The sequence below is a fragment of the Pleurodeles waltl genome, chromosome 5 (assembly GCF_031143425.1).
Source record: "Pleurodeles waltl isolate 20211129_DDA chromosome 5, aPleWal1.hap1.20221129, whole genome shotgun sequence".
Classification (NCBI taxonomy): Eukaryota; Metazoa; Chordata; class Amphibia; order Caudata; family Salamandridae; genus Pleurodeles; species Pleurodeles waltl.
In genome coordinates, this window is record NC_090444.1 from 609,293,260 (window position 1) to 609,311,153 (window position 17,894).

The 17,894-nt window shown below is 41.3% G+C and overlaps 1 protein-coding gene across 1 annotated transcript in view; it reads right to left on the bottom strand.

Annotated features, from left to right (window-relative positions):
* Nucleotides 1-7,099: 7,099 nt before the first annotated feature.
* The window catches only part of DESI2 (desumoylating isopeptidase 2), a 119,695-nt gene continuing 108,900 nt past the window's right edge, over nucleotides 7,100-17,894 (bottom strand). The window contains exon 5 of the mRNA XM_069234456.1: nucleotides 7,100-15,005. Within this exon, the coding sequence (XP_069090557.1) occupies nucleotides 14,769-15,005 (237 nt within the window). The 3' untranslated portion in view covers nucleotides 7,100-14,768. The remainder of the gene's footprint in view (nucleotides 15,006-17,894) is intronic.

Genomic DNA, 17,894 nt, shown 5'->3' on the forward strand with positions numbered 1-17,894 from the left:
ACTTCAGCTTCTCTCATCTCAGATTAAAGAGGGATAATTGGCATCCATTATATCTAGAAATACAGCAGGAAAAGGAGATCCTTAAGATCTCTTTGAAAATTGTAATAGGGAAAGTTTGCCCTCATAGCCATAGGGATGGGGCTCCATACTTTGGGGCATCTGCAGAAAAGTCTTACTTCATAGTTCTTTTTTGAAGGTGGGTCTCCAAACCACGAGATTCTGCACTTAAGCGTGTGTGTCTTTCTACCAAAGGAAGTTTCTTACAATAAACAGATTGGAAAGCATATACAAGTTATTACTGGTAAAGGCCATTTTAATGCTTTTAACTTTGGGCACATCAATTAAGGGGTCATTCTTATGGAAGTATGCTCCTGAGTTTATCGCTTAATCACTAGCATATAATTGTCATACTTCACTTTAAAAATATCGGTTTCTTCATTGGTCAGTGTCACTCCCAAACATTTTCTTATCACTGCCACCCTTTGGTCAGATGAATGCGTTCTTCCTGCTAACAAAATCCGAGATTTGGCTTGGTTAAATTTGTAGCCAGAATAGCTTGATCTTCCAGATGTTTAATCCTTGATGCATCCTATATCCCTTATGTGTATTTTGACTAGATTATAGCAGCTTTAAATTTCCTCGTCCTTCCTAGGTGTTGTGAACTCGATGTATCCATTTGTGTACGAGGAATATCTCAAAACTTAGTCTTGGTCATTCCTAGAGCAGGGCACCAAGCACTTTAGCCATTAAGCCTCTGCTCCTCTTGCCCCGATTGGCCAAGACCTTTCCTTTAAGATCTTGTCATGTACGTGCACGAGCTCCCTTTCGTACAGAATATTCACTCATCACTTGCATCCAGGCAGCGACTGCACTCATACTGTTGTGAAAGTTTCTCTTGGCTGTTGATGGGTCGTTGGTCAGGGAGAGGATTAGTTGGGCATCGTCAACATAGGAGACAATGTTTAGCCCACGTAGTTGTTGAAGAGGGTAGGGCTTAGTGAGGATCCCTAGGGCACTCCACAGTAGGTTGCTTTGGGTGCTAAAGTGTATGATGGGAGTCTGACACTCTGGGTTCTTCTGGTCATGAAAGATTAAATCCATTCCTGTGCTTTGCCGCGGATGCTTACATCGTGGAGTCTGGTGCAAAGGATGGAGTGGGAGATGGCCCAGTCTGATCATGCACCTGCAGTGTTCCACATGGAGTGGGGCTTAAACAGGCTACTTCACAAACCGTGGTACATGAACACTTCAAAGTACAAGCTACTGATCAAGAAGCAATTGCTAAGGGATAATATCAAGACAAACTGGAAGGTAATGACCTCAGCATGGTGTAACGGCATGTACACCTGCCCAAAATGATCCAACTGCATGTAAATCTGCTGTCCTGACATTTTTCAGACCCACCTAACACACTAATCAGGTGTTCTTGCTGCGGCCTCAGCCTTTTCCTGGTAATGCCAATGACCAAAAATAGTTCTGTGACCTGAAGGGGGATGCATAAAGCATGGCTTCTTTTGTCCACATGGGACGAGTGTCCTTGTCCTGGATTGTTGAGCTAAAGCAGTGGTGGCAGCATACCAATTTTTGCAAATTACATTAATTCATACAGCACTTTTTTCCTGTGGCATAAAGGAGTGTGGCCTACTGGCCCTGCTAAAGTAAACCTTTTGTTTTAATTTGTCCCGAGGCCCTTGACATTCAGTTTGTGTGTAGAGTGTGTTAGTGTTCAGTGTCTACATGTGACATATACAAGGGAGTGCTGCTGTGTGCAATAGGAGAATGTTTACCAGGACCATTGGGCTCCATTTTGGATTGTCCCTAGGTTAGAATGGCAAAAGCTACAGGATAGATACAGCTTCCTCCTAACTAACAGTGGAAGAATATGACTTGCAGTACTGAAGCTAGAGGGTAGATAACTAGTCACTGAACAGGAGGACAAAGAGATGGCTACCCTTGAAATTCTGCAAGGACCTTTTAGCAAGAGATTGCTGATTAGATATTCCTCCACACTGCCACTTGGTAGATGGTCAAGGAGAGGAGAATCAGCAAATTCCATTGATAAAGGTGGGGAAGCTGTCCTTTTGTCTGTTTGTTAGTTCACAAACACTGATGACAGCCAGGTGAAGAGTCTTCACACTTCATTGTGCCCATGTTTTGGATACCACTGTTTTGAGCCATTATCATCAGTACCTGCTGTGGGAGCCATCACCTTACACAAAAGCTGATTCTGGACTAGAGGTACAAAATTAAATTTGAAAGCGAAACTCCCCAAACTGGTTCCTGAGCCTTGGACAGTGGTTCAACATCCTCCTGTTTGAAAAATAAATATAAAAAGTGGGACCCAAACCACCTCAATATGTTTCAATGTCATGTTCTTTTTTGACCAATGAAAGGAATGTTCTGCAGAATACTCAAAAGCTGCTGTGAGACCAGGGACGATATCTGAATGCCATTCTCCCAGAGGTGAGAGGACATCACCTAAAGAGTGCTCAACTAACAAGAGAAGCTGTGGGTGTACTTTATGCCTAGATGCCTGCCAGCCTACTTACAGAGGTGAGGAAAGTACTTAACACTGCAGGAAGAGAGACTTCCAAGAGAAGTCAAGCCATGTCCCTGGTGTGTGGGACACCTAGACGAAGCAGCCTGCCAAGAGGCAGTGCCACCAGGATCAACATCTGTTGCGAGGGGTTCTTCTGTCTCCAAGAGTGTGATTCTTGTGGATAACTGCGCAAAAAACTTTTTAAAGCAAACAACAATGTAACATCAAGCATCTCTGTAGCCCGAATGACTTGTGCTGGCTCTGCCAACATAAGGGACAAACTTAGAGGGACTGTCACCATTGAAGCAAGAGAACTGCCCAGAGGCCACAGCAGCCAAAGACATGCCGCAGGCTATAAGCGAGACTTGAGACTACCACTACGGTCAAGTAACAAAGAAACCCAATGCGTAAAATCTCACCCGCGCCAGCCTAACCACATCTCTGTTAGGTAAATGCAAAGCACCACCAGAGACTGTAATACAAACAAAGATAAGATGCAACATGGATCGGTTCTTCTTGTGAGACACTTTGGGGTTTGAACTGTTCAAAGTGACCTACAACTTACCAGGGTAGCAACAGCTTACAGAAACCTGCACCGATGCCTATTTTTTTTTTTTTTTAAATAGACTTGGAGGGAGATTACCACAGACATTGAGGGACACATCAAAATTTGGAGGAAGCTCTATAGCCGGTACAGTGCTTCTTTAAGAGCCCTTGGGTAAGAGTTTAACGTTGTAGTTATTAACACCTATCAAACTGCATAATATGGCTTAACAAAAAAAGTCAAGTTCTATGCTAGAAAGTGATTTATAGTGGTCTGTTGAGTTTTGAGTCTCTGCTCCCACAGTACATTCCTGAGAAGCCTTTGACTGCTCACCTTTACTATCTGGAGGATCAAATGCAGAAAAGCGTATACTTAGCCCAATTTGCAAAGCCATATAATACACACCCCAGGAAGCCAGTGGCAAACTACCCCAAGCACTATGATTGTAGTTAAATAGACCCCGTTTTCCAAATGGTCCCCTAATAGGGGTTGACCAGAATGCTGGTGGTGCTGTTTGAGTTTGGCAAGAGCACTTGAGAAATTCAAGCTCTGTCTCACCTCCTTATTCGATAGCTGAATAAGTCTATCACCTAAAGGGCCATCACTATGAATATGGAAAGAAAGCAAACGGACTACTGGCAGCTCACCTTCAGCAGAGTACGGCAGCATCTGTGATACTGGCTATATATGATGAAGAGACACAGACAGTGACCCCACAGGCAATGTTGAGCACATTTGCCTTCTGCTAAAAGAGCCAATCCAGCTCAGAGGCACAAACAACGCAAGATTAAGTGAGGTTCTTCTTGTGACTTTGTAGCAGGAAGGATGTGATCTCCTGGCGGATGGGATGATTAAGGATGAATCCCCGGTTGCCACGGTGGCTCTGCCCTCTAACACACCTTGAGAGATTTTGGGGCAGGGTAATGGGGGTGGGTGGGATGAATTGCTTTCTAATTAATTTTACAAAATCGAACAAGGTGACTCTGGTACACTTCCTACATGATACTCACAAGAAAGCAAAAGACACTGGCACACTGCCAATGCTTTAAAATAGGTCCATGATCTCAGTCATTCCCAAGCCTCGTAACAGTCGACTACACTACTAGAGTTACTACTGTAGTTCATTAATGAACGTGGGTATGAAAATACTGGCAAAAAAAAAAAAAACTCACCGGAAAGGGGATTTGCCCCCAGCTGCATATGTAATAATCCACAGATGCTGTCCTACCTTAACCACAAACTCCCCCTAAGGAAAAAAAAAACCTGCCTGTCTCTTAATTCTAAACAGTGTTTGACAGCACAGAGAGCGGGCACTTGTACCGTAGGCTTGAAAGAGCAGGCCTGGATCATCACTTTATTGCAAAAGTGAAATATCTGTACGAATAACTGGAGGGCCAGTTGAGTTGTGGTGGCTTGCTGACAAGTTCCTCATCCACTGAGTCATAAGGAAAGAGTATCCACTGTCCCTCTCTTTTGTTCTAGCTAGCCCTTGAACCTCTGGCAGCAGCAATCAAGCAGGATAAAAGGATAGTAGGTGTTCCAAAATTCTACTGTATGTGAATGATATTCTTCTTACTTTGACAGACCTCGGATTGGTCACTACCAACGGTCATGATGACTTTTCTTCCTTTGCTGGGAATAGAGTAAACTGGAGCAAAACTGAGGCACTGAGCTAGTGCCCATTGCAGGTTACACTTTCCAGTGCAAAAGAGAGGAATTGAAGAACCTGGGAAGCTTCTTCAACATAGCACTGAATGAACGGCGTATGACAACCTAAGTCTGCTTCTTGCGAAGATGGATGATGATTATGCCAGGTGGTTGCAATTGCAAATGTAGCTGTGGAACGAGGTGTTGATAATTAAGATGTCACTGCATTTCAATTACGCACCGGGAATGCAACCATCCAAGACGCAAAAACTATGCAAAATAAACCAAGGCATCACACTCATGTGCTTAATCATGCAACCTCGCCTGAAAATCACAAAACTCATAGTGAGCTTGAAACATATAGAATCTTACTACCAAGCATCCCACACTCCAAAGCAACCCTGCTATGAGTATTACTGGAGACGCCGGCTATCCATAACTTAAAAGGCCTCTTGCTACTGTATGACCACTACTCACCATTCCAGCTGGCAGTTAAACCATCAGCCAGAGTGACATAGTGAATATGGAAATCCACCTACAAGTCCTTGAAAAAGGAACTGTTTCCACGAAATAAAAGCTTCAGTTTGGAACAAATCTGCAATATGCAACAGAGTCAGTACCATTTTGCTGGTAGACCTGGATAGTGCTGCATAATGAAAAATTGATTAAATCATAGTGGAGGGTGAAATTAGAAGTTTTGCTCCCATCAAGACATAGTTACCAGAGACGACGAGTGCAACATGCACATTGTGTTAGAACAGATTAGGGTCTCCCCCACTGGCCCTACCAAAGTCTCCAATATTGAATTACCTGGAGAAATGAGGCTGATACAGGAAAGTGAGCAGAGACTGTATAAAGGCATCATAACAAAACATTTTCAAAACCCAGTGGGAGACAACCTACACTTTGCTTGGCAAACTGCCCTTGACCATGACTTCAGAATGGGTGACTGGTCCAAAAACCTAAAATCACCTAAGATGGGCTTTACTGCGAAGCTTACTTAAAATGTATACACTACAGAATGCGGCACAAATGATACTAGTCATCCAAAACTCTTTTAGAAGCCAATATATTGGGGGATTCACAGTCCTGGAAGCATGTGCTGTGCAACTGCGATCCAAAACACATATGGTGGTCTTGACCAGACCTTCATGGGACACATTGTTTGACTCACCTACATTCCCCAAATTACAGTCTGAAAGATGAGCCCTGCTGCATGATACTTCGGACATGCCTAAGACACCTCAGTGCCAAGGAAGGTGGCTGTGTATGTATGTATACTGAGATAAAGGTACTTGCCCCACACCTTCAATACTCGGGAATGCATGATAAAGGTGGACAAGATGGTGTCTGACAAGCACAATACGTTAGACTGTAATATCAAATGCCTACTTTCCAACAAAAAAACATGGTTGCCATTCTTTGGATCAGATTAAATTGGACCCAGTTTAGAGTTTGTGCTGACTGGTAGCACTCTAATCCTGGACACTACCCTGACCACTCCATACCTTACCTCGAAATGACACACACACACACACACACACACACACCCTCCCCCCCCCAATCTGACCCATCCCTGAATGCACGATATGAGTTCCTGAAAGTGATGAAAGTCGACATTTGGGAACCCGTGGAGAGGGAAGTTACAGGCTTACCATGCTAGGCTGGGGCGGGCAAGACTCCGGCTTGAGAGGGGCTTCATTTGGGTGCATACGGCTCATGTGCTTGAAAGACGTATGGAATGTAACATTTCTCTCACTTTACATTATATCGAGCTCATGAACTCAGCGTGCATCTTACCCGTCAATACAACATCCTGCAACTACTCTTAATTCCCTAGTAACTCTTTTTTCGCACCAGCCCGAGAGTTCTATAGGACAACCCTTTGTCCTTGCTATGCTGAGTAGAACAGTTTGTTAAATGAGGAATCACTGTCCACTGAGGTTATTTCCTTCTCTTCCCCGCCCCGTCATCCCTCGACCTCTTTGATGCAGTAACTGTATCCACGAGCGCAGTTTAGATGACTACACTCAACATTTGCATGAGGAAACCAATATAGCATCTGCAGTATTAGTTCGATTTGTGTAAATACTAAGTACGAATTGTAAGAAAAATATTTATGAACTATACAAGGTTACGACATGGGTCAAGCTTTCATCTCTGCTGAAACAGCTTACCTAACTAGAAGAGTTTGAATTGTTTGTCTAAACACAGCTCAAAGGAATATTTCTGAAATTCTTCAAATTGCATAGCAAAAGCCTAACTAAATTATTCCATTACAAAATGTATTTAATTTATTTAGTAATTACAGAACAAGTCTAAGTGAACGTTGAAGGCGCTTAACAATTAAGCCAATGACGAAATTCAAATGAGTGACAACTTGATTTTTTTTTTATTTTTTTTTTTTAATTTAACGCAAGTATTTTTTTTTACTTAAAAAAATACAAAATTCATTGTGGAAAAAAAGTCTAAACAGGCGGTTTCTGCTCAGAGTTACCTACTATAAAATAAGGAAAGTTTTTGTACACCTTCTGGAAAGGAAACGACATAACTAAGAGAAAGTTTAAACCATATTTTCTGGGAATACAGAGTCAGATTAAAAACGTTTGCAAAATACTAGAAGTGCAGCCAAACTGACATTTAGTCGTATGGTTTCGAATCCTACTGCAAAGACAGTCCATTTTCCTAATAAACAGAAGGAAATAACAGGAATTGACATTTAGTACCAAGACAGAAATACTGTAAACCTCAAAGCAAGTATACACATCTCTCAAATCAACAGCACAGTAAGGGGTTCAAACACTCCTACTTCATGATCCATGTAATCCATTCAAAGCATATGATGTTAGCACGCTGTCAGCATAAGGTTATCGGCTTATTGATACTGCATTTATTTTATTTAAACAAGAACGATTTAAAAAAGGAAAATACATTAAGTATCAAAAGTACAAAATATATTAAAGAACAGCTTATGGAAGGAGTCATAAAACTTCCTTGTACCCTGAAGCAGTTGAATACTTTTGACTCTTATTAGGACGGAAATAATTCACTGGTCTGGATGTAGTCACTTGTCAGCTTGCATTTGCTACATATCAGTGCTTTTCAGTATTATTTATCTTAGCTATAGAAAAATGCTGGTGCAAATCCCTTCCCATGGTCGAAAAAGCAGAGATATTTTTATTTCCAAAGATTTAATAAGAAGTTGCGCAAACCTGGAAGCAGCATCCTATACAATGAAGTCGGGTGCATAATTGATGCATAATGTAATGGAGCATTATGGACTTAAGCTTTATTCTTAACTACAGGTCGTAAAATGTCTTTACCAGCAGGAGAGTTAAAAGAGCTCAAAATAATGGAACACTGTTGAACTTTTTGTGCATGTGTTAGTACTAAGTCTCAGAATTAACAAATTGGAAATAGTCACCACCAGATTGATGTGTGAAGCAAATCTATACCAAAAGCAAGTGCTAAAGCAGGACAGTTATTTCCGTGTTTCAGATAGGCCTCAAGTAAACAGTTTACACATCTGATGAAAGTTATACACTGGCGTTAGTGCTAACCAGGGTATTTAGCAAAGAAGATACAAACATGACCACTGGCAATGCTACACCAACATTAATCATTCTACTGAACAATTCGGTCAAACCGATTAGCTTTAGTGTTCAACTTCTAGTCAACTGTGCCTAAATTTCAACATTAGTGTCTTGAGTTCTAAGTAGGGATAAAATAAAAGTTCCAGTCCACCAACTGGTCAGAAGAGCCTTCAGTTCCCAGCAGCCTTAAGAAAGGAGAGAAATTGTGATTTCCTGTTGAGGTTGGTCTCTACACCAGGCCAACATCTGCACATATCAAAATGTAGTACTGTATTCTTAAGGCGTGGATGTTCTATCAAGGTAAAGGGAACAACCTCCACACACTGCATTGTGATTATTTAAAGGCTTACAGTTACTGCGACTTCACTTGTTTAAGCATACATTTCACTTGACCTACACCAGATATGTGAAACAGAGTTATTGGGCCAACAGGACATTAGTAGCACACTTGGTACCCAAAATGCTCGATACATTTTGCAACAAAACGAAATGAAAAAAAGGCATTGGGCACGAATTCAACTAGGCCTCAAGTTTGGTACCTTCTTCAAGTAGACTGAAATGTAATGACCGGTTCCCATCAAAAGATGTAGGAAGTTCTAGATAAGTGTACTACATTAATCTCAATTTAGTATGCAAGGGGAAACATCATTGTTACTTGCACATTCACTAGTAATCCTGATAACTAATGGGGCTTGTCAACAAGTGCATAGTGTGTGTGCACACTTTCGCAGTCCCCTCGGAGTGTAATATAATGGCAGATCAGAGAGGGGGCTTTAATGTAAGTTACACTGGCATGCCTATCACTTCAACAAAGCTTGAGAACGATATAGCCTGCTCATCTAGCTAGCTCTCAACAGCCCCCCCCCCACCCGAACTAGAAAACGTGTACTTCAACATGATGAAAATAATTCCAATTAATTCATTAAAACATTCACTTAGAAGGATGTTCAGGGCACATTCAGGATCGCCCTCTTTGGAGAAGGCATTTTATACATGTGAAGGAACCCATCTGTTTTCAGCAGCCACAAATCTATCATCAATTTGCAAGGCAACAAAAGGACAATGCTGAGAAACAAATACCGTAGGGGTAAGTGGCAAATTTTTAGAGGCAACTGTTAGTGGTATCTTGGTAAGCGCTGAGGAAATATGTGAGCATGTGTGTACCTATAAATATACACACAATATGGGGAGGTACCAAGGAGTTATAGAAGACCTGTCACTTTTAGGATTTCTGAGGGAAGTGAGCATACTTCTTTCAAAGACAGAAATCTACTTTTGTAAGCTCAACACACTAGATCTAAAAACATCTGGACTTTTGTTAAAAGGCCTGGGTGCGGACCCCAGCATCAGTTTTAGGCAGACCAGTATAGCACAAGTTATGTGAAGTGCTATTCTAAATTATGGCTCCCCTAGGACTGGAAGTACTGATCAAGTTTAAATAATACATGTATGTGTATGGCTAACTGGACTACTAGAGACCAGCACGTGTGGCTACGTAGTACATCTGCTGAAAGCAGTGCACCCACTTACCAAACTTTGCATACAGTGTTTTACTGACCACAGGTGCAATGTATTGGGTCAAAACCTTTAGTAAAAATGAAATCCCCAAATGTTCTCGAAGATGTTACACACATTTTAAACACAAACACAAAAAAGATCAGTTGCTTGAAATGGATGGTCCTTCTGCTCCTCTCTACCCAGCATGGTATAACACAACTCTATAAACACCCAATGGCACCAACACTGTAAGGCTAAGATCTCCATGAACTGGATTGGCTTTGAAGTAATATGTAGATGCCTCACGTTCCCTTAAAAAAGCTGGCACGTAAAATACAAAATGTATAATGTCTTTGTTGACGATCGTGAGAAATGGTAATCTGGAAGTGAAAGAACACAAAGGAGTTACTGAAGTCCTTTAAAAAATTTCACAAACAATCAAAAGTACAACAAAGGCGATGAAAGTAGAGGTACGCTTCAGAAAAATTGATTACTAAAAATGTAATGACTAAAGGGTGCATAAAGCTACAGCCACCGTTCTAGAAAGAAGTGTTTTTGGAAGCAGAGCAAATAATCAAACAGTCACAAAGCCATCCTGCAGGATAAGTGACAGGAGGGAGCCTATCAAGTACGGTTTCAAAGCTCAGAAAAGAGCTATGCAGAAGGTAAAGTGAGTTGCAGTTTTGGTGCTCAAGACCCAGATGGAGATCACAGGTAGAAATTTAGAAACTTCAAGGTAAGATTTAAAAATAAGAAAATAACAAAAAAATTCTGCTTTAAATGTGTTATATTCCAGCACCTGGCAACAGTGCAGTATGGTGCAGCATGCTGACTCATATTTTCAAGTTTCATGTTTCTTTGGAAATAAACAAAAGAGATGCTACAAAATAAAAGTACTGAAGGTGTCTTGTAGCCACGTGTAGGCCTTCTCATAAAATGCTTAGCATAGAGAAGGAAATACTTCCCACAAGTTTCCTGAAGATCTTTAAAATACATGCATTCATTCCTTGAGAAGCCCTGAATAGCAAGGATGTGAAATTATAATTTGCCATAAACTCTATGGAGGCTGGAACTGATTCTGCTAACATGAATTGGTGTCTCACCAATACGAAACACATTATACACATCTGCATGATGCAGAAAGGAGGCGCTCTGCTTAAGAAAATTAGCATGGTAAATTAGCAAGGAAAGCAGTGGTTTCACCATTACATTGTTAAATGTGGTACACCCAAGCTCTTCTCTAACTGGCCAAACAAGGATGTTTTTCTATAAAAATCGTAACATCCTTTGATAAGAATTTGAAAAGACAGGATCATGCACTATGGAGATTTTGATGAGGGATACCAATGAGTGCTGTCGTTTTTATTGCTGCAGAGCAACAAAATCCAAAACATTGGATAAATTGTAAACCCACCTATCTAGCCTTTGACAATATTCCTATCAAATACAGTGTTTTCTTCACCAAATCGTGGTGTTTTGCCCAAAACTCTTATGTGAAATGTACTGGTACACTGTGAAGGCTAACTGAGCAAAGACTTGGGGGTGGCTGTGAATTCATTTTTACTTACTGTGGGGTGTTCAATGTATCTGCGGGACACCAATAAGTACCAAAGTCAGTGACATGAAGTTATAGCTCAAGTAGAAAGGATGTAGTTATCATCTATCATTTGGCCCTACTACTCTAATGCATTCTTACTGAAGTAACTCCATGGCAAAGTCCCACTGACCCATACTGTTCGTTGCTGAAAAATATTTGCATTGAAGACACAGTAGCCAAAGGTAACTGTGGGAATCATTATGGGACAATCAGGTGCCCAAAACCTAACTCTTCACTTGGGGGCAGGAAAAAGGGTTTAAGCACTCATTTCTCATGTCAAAAATCAGACTCATGCATCACAAATATAAAAAAAAGAGGGTTAGTAAAAATCTTGCTTGTAGTTTAAGGTGCAAAAACCTGCAGTTTAGAGATTGAACAAGTTTCGGTTACTAAGTGTAGTTAGTTGTTTTGCTACTATAAACAATTGATATACAGTGTAAAAAATGTCACCCTTACTTGTAAAATTGTTCTTAAACAGATAGCCAACAATGTTTTACAATTAGGAAGTATGCTAAAAATTAAATATGTTAACACTTAAAACGTATTTTTAAAACTATCTCCTTGAAACTACTGCACTGAAATGTCTTAGTGAAATGACATTACGCTGTACCTGCAATATCTTGCATGAATGAAGCTAAGGGGACTCAAATCAAATAAATTAGTGTCTTATTGCAGATGCAAAAAACAGGTAAATATCTTTCGTCCAGTGGAAGAAAATTCTAAGGCCACAAATGTCTGACATCTTGCACTTACGTGACCTGGTTACTCATTAAGTGTGCACAATGATGTTCCTGAAATCCAATGTATGGCATGCCAGCACATAACAAACAATAACTTATTTCGATAAAACTAAAATGCTAGAGGGGATGTTACTATGAGCAAGCAAAACATCTCTCAGCAACCAAATAGGTTGCATGCAAAGTAAGCAAAATTTCAGTCAATGTTCTCATTGTTTACGCCAGAGACCCCAAAACCATTGCAATACATGCATTAGGCCATAATAACATTTAGATCTATCTACTACTTAGTCCTTGCCACCTTGCAACACGCACGGCTTTTTAAAAAAAATATATATATATCAAGTGGTTCATTCAGAGAGAGGAAAGATTATCTTCTGTATATTCTTAACAGTTTACCTCGATGCTAGCACAGCAGCAGTGATTGTTCTCAATCAAAATGATGGAGAAAAGATTGGGTTAATCATAGGCTGCAAAGATTATAGGCAGTGTTTGAGAATTGTCCTACGTCCCCCGTCAGCCAACACTGTTGATCAGTAAGTTTGGAGGGCCAATATGTTGCTGTAGCGTTGTTCTCTAATTTTATTTACCTTGCCTCAGTCACTGAGTGTGGTGACGGAATTTGCACTTTTGCAACTAATGGTTAACTTCAAATATATCACAACAGTGTGACGCAAAATCGTTATTTGCCTGGATGGGTACATTCTTGACAGTATGGGGCATGTACATAGAATAGGCATAGTACAAAATCACTCATTACATCGTCCGACGAGCTTGTCTGATAGAACTAACGTATTAAAAAGCTCCCAGAATCAAATATTCAACATTTTCATGTAAAAAAAGATCTGAAGTTTAATAACCATTTCTGAAACAAGGCTATGCATTATGCTCCAGAGATCTAAACCACGGCACCAGAAATGCACATGGTTTTAGTGGTATGTTTGTGGGCTCCCAAGAGTCTAATTTTGAGGGAGAAGAGTGGGATTCATAAGAACGTCAATAAACTCTCGGATTGAACACAAAAATGAGACACAGAAGGGCAGGGCTGCCAAATGCTGGAAAGTTTCTAACCTCACAAAACCTGATGGAAGCCCCCACACACCCATTGTGAATACACAAGAGGATAAGCAAAAATACACCCTTACCATGAATTGCTTTTAATGAAAAGGTTGTCCACATAACTCGAACTGGTGATTTGTTTTTTTTAAAACAGAAATGAAAGCAAATCTCAAATATCTCCCTAAAAATGTCAGTGCATATGGCCTCCAGATTGTGTCACCTGTTATTTGCGCAGGTGATATTTGCATAGCTTACCAGGTCAAATAGAAGTAGTGAATTTCTTTCCTAAAAATAATTACATTTCCTTCTCACGCCTCTGTAAAAATGATTCCCTTCAATAAAACCACCTTCTAGGTACACACACAGCTGGTAGCATGTGATGGTGGTGGTACGTCTTTCATATTGGATGGGGAAGGACAGTTATGAAGTTCTGCTATTGCTTTCAAGACGAGAATCCGAAATCTAAACCTTCTTCTGGACGTGGCTACCAAATCAAATAGCACAACGATGCAAAAAATCCTGGAAAAATAACATGTATATAAGTGATAACACGTACATGATTTCAGAAATAAAGTGGAAGTACACAAGTCAGTTTTAACTTTGCAGTGTATTTAAAAAAATAACAAACCACTTAGTAAAAAAAGAATCCCTGCAAACAGTAGTGGAATAACTACCCAGGTGGATTTTGATTTTAACATAGACCAACTTTTCATATTTAAAACTTAAGCACCTGTAACTGCCAACAAAGAGCCTTGCCAAAATTCTGTGAATCCTCAAAGACTTCTTCATTGACCCTAGAAATGAGGGGGACGTCAGCCTTCAACGAAGGAGGAACAAACAGAACATGCCAACTGTGAAAATATAATGCCCTTGCTGGAATCTAATCTCTGGTCTTAATGACATGCATAACACAAAGTGCAATATACTCTATCCCCACTATGGGCAACAAAAGACAGACACCTGAGCCACCATAAGGCCTTGCCAATCTGTCGTTAAATATGTCCTGTGATATTGAACTACAACCTCTCCCTGTAATCTCTTAAATACCCTGTCCTTAGAATTAGTTGGCTTTCTCTTGTTTCTTCCTGTGACAGCGACTGCAGAAATGTGTTAGTGTGCACCTTCTCGATAGGCAGTATACAATCAATTCAGCCATGTCCAAGACAGCTGCTTGAGGTAAACAACGTGTATCCTGCTTTTTCTGAAACGATACTTCGTGTTTTCCCACCCTCAGAAGGTTGTGGTGCATGGCCTGTAAACAACAATCCAAAATACTACAAACATTACAGATCTCGCAAACAATTGAACAAAGGTAAACAATTTACTGAGTAAGTAAGGTGAAAAGGGGTGCTTCCTTGAAATTCCTCAACCTCCTCCACCGATTCCGCCAATTAGAAATATAATCCTGAGTGCAAGAAACCAGGTGGGGGGAAGAGTTCTTATTACATCAAAAGGAATACTAAAATGTTTCTCCATTTGATGCTGTGTACTGTAGCCATATGTTGAGGACAACTTTAAAGACTTGAGTTCTGAATGAGTAACCCTATGGAGATGTTTAGAGCTTGGTGTGGCGTCCCGGTCTGGGCAGTGTTGTGTTTGAGGTAGACGAGGAAGCCGACGCAGCTGCATCCTCCGCTTCCTCAAATCCATCGTGAAGCTCCTGGCTGATGCTGGACTGAAGCGCCGCAGGAGTCAGCCATTCCTTGGGCAGGCAGCTCTGCAGAAATGGCACACACGAACTGAAGTATGCAAGGCGGTTCACCCAACGAGGAATCTCTTTTCCACAAAGGATCTACAGAGGAACAAAGTCATTATTTGTCATCACAATCTGAAGCGAGAACGTAGAACAACTATACTGAGCTTCTCAGTGTTCAAAATAACTATTGGTTAGCTTAAGACACACAGACTATTTTTTCCAGTTGAAGACGAGGCTATTGTACATTTCCCCAGTGCTTCTTTAAACTCAGTTGCGAAGTCATTCGAGATATTTCAGTTCATAAAGTCACCAGAGCAATAGAGGTAATGAGACAAAAAGAAAGCAAGTTGCAGTCACCATCCATTCATACCCCAACTCAGAGATAAAATAAGAAAGCACACAATTTACAATGAAAAAGTGGTTTAACTGTGCTTTATAAGACGTATTAGCAATATGAGTAAATAAATTATTCAGGGCACAAGATGAAAAAACACTTAACAATGTACCTCTGCAACCTATTTTCTGAGAAATGACTCAGACAACCACTCAGAGTCTGGGATTTAAAATGTGGATCTGACACGTGGGCAGTAAGAAATGGCAAACCTCGGAGTTGCCTTTACCGCTTTGCATACTGCCCTTTATTGGTCTTGGGTGCCTTGGTTACTCTGCCCTTTGGTTGCACCATAATTCTTTTCTGCACCCGTGCTCGAGACAGCGCAATTGTATAAAACAAATGGAGCATTACCACTCGCCTCCCTCATCCGCAGCTGTGCAAGGGTGAATAGTGAAATCACGATAGGGTCCTTGCTCTACTCTCTACTGTGTGCTTGTTTCTACGTCATGATGCCAGTACGGGTCTGGCAGTAACACGTCACATAGTGTCACTGATGGCTCACCCCAATGGAGAGCTTGGGGGCGTCTCCAGCCTCATTGGCTGTGTCCCTAAGCGCAGTCTCCTAGGAAGGCCCGCATGTGGCGGCCCGGCAGGTCTCTGGAGAGTGGCTCTTTACTACAGGATGCCTTCCCTCGGAACACACGTACCAACTCCATCTCTACAAGTGGAAGCACGAGTTGCTGATAGTGCAGCTCAGAAACACGCTATTTGCTTTTACAGCAGTATAAAGAGTTAGAATTCATGTATGTACAGTACACAGTGCAATTTCGTTAAGAATGTGTAGTGGGCGACTCCTCTTTTTCCAAGCCAGTCTCTGCAGCCACTTGTTTCTACCTCCTAACATGCACACAGTTTAATGGTGCTAAGTGCGAGGCAGCGCCACAGATGTTGTCCCCTTTGTTAACAAGGCTGCTGCATTTCTGACGCTGCTTCTTTTGTATTGCTTGCCTCTCCCCTAAGTAAACTGATGGTGATAAGTAGGAAATACTTAATACACCAAGGCTGAACTAAAATCAAGCCGATTGATATTAGCTGATCAATAAATGAACACCACTTTTAGCAACTAAAGGCTGAGAGGGGCTGAACTGCTGCCCATTCTTGGTAAAGATGGTATAAGCTCTTGTGATTCAGTTAAAGCTGCCTCCAGCACGTTCTAAAAAGACAGTTTTGCTGTGCAACAACTGTTCAATGCCAAGTTACAACACCTCCGAACTGGTTCACTCTGCTACCCCCGAGTGATCATTTAACTCCAAAGTAGCGTTTAGTTCCAAAACACCAGTAGAAACCTTGCCATGGCAATAATTAAGTACACCAGACGTACTGGCTCTCTGTTCTCAGCCTTCTCTCCTTATTGTGAGAAAGCCTTTCACAAGGTTCCAAAATGTCATTTGTGTATGTTTTGGAAAGATAATACAACTGGTTTTATTTCTTTAAAGCAGATCAGCCTATTTCTGTAAGGCACATCTGCCCCCAAGAAGGACAGAAAGCCCACTAGACACCAGGGAAGATTACAAATAAATAAATAAAAGAGGTCATACTCCCACCCCAAATAAATGGGGACAAACTTGTTCTGCCCACCAGTGGGAAGATGGGGTAGTTACCCCCAATTCACCCCTTTGGGAGTTTGGGGGGGGGGGGGGGGGGGGCAGAAAGACTGCTAGATGCCAGTGCATTAAAAAAAAAAAAAATAGAGGGATTGGGGCTGCCAACCAGTATGGGCATGGTTATGCCCCTACCCCAACTGAAGTGGGTAACAGTCTTTCAGCCCCCCTGAAAACTAAAGCATCACATCCTAACGGCAAGCAAGAGGACATATGATTATTTTGGCTTTTGATTTTACATTTGTGCCAAGAGAGCTTGGCTAACTCCCAATACCGTCCCCACTTGGAATGGTGAGCGGCTGCACTTTTTAGACTTTGGGACGATGCCACCTATCAAAATCTACCAGACTTAGACAAATCTGAAAACTAAAACATATGGGTGAGTCCAGGGTAGTGTGCTTCACATGCACCCATCACCATTTTCTTACCCACAATGCTCTGCAAACCTCCAACTTTGTTTGAAATCACGCATTTTCCCTACATTTTTTAGATGGAACCTTCTGGAATTAGCAGGAACCCACAAAATTTCTACCACCTATCGCATCTATACGGATAAATAAAATTCTGCCCCACTTGTCAGCCTAAAAAGTTTCTTTTTTCTTTCTTCAAACTGCCCTTTTGGACCCGCTTTGGTTCCCTTTCAATTTCTACATGTTTTTAGCTCTTCCCTGTCACAGGCACTTGGCCCACCTACACAAGTGAGGTATCATTTTTTATAGGGAGACAGAGGGGCGTTTGGGTGGTAGGAAATTTGTGCCAGTGCGGTGGTCCCACACAGAAATTTGAGGAAAATATGATTTTTAGCTAAATTTGAGGTTTGTAGGGGATTCTGGGTAAGAATGCACTAGGGGATCCACGCAAGTCACACCTCCTTGGACTTCCTCGGTTGTCTATTTTTCAGAAATGTCTGGGTTTGGTAGGTTTCCCTAGATGGCTGTCGAGCCCAGGACCAAAAACACAGATGACCCTCTTGCAAAAACAGGTAGTTTT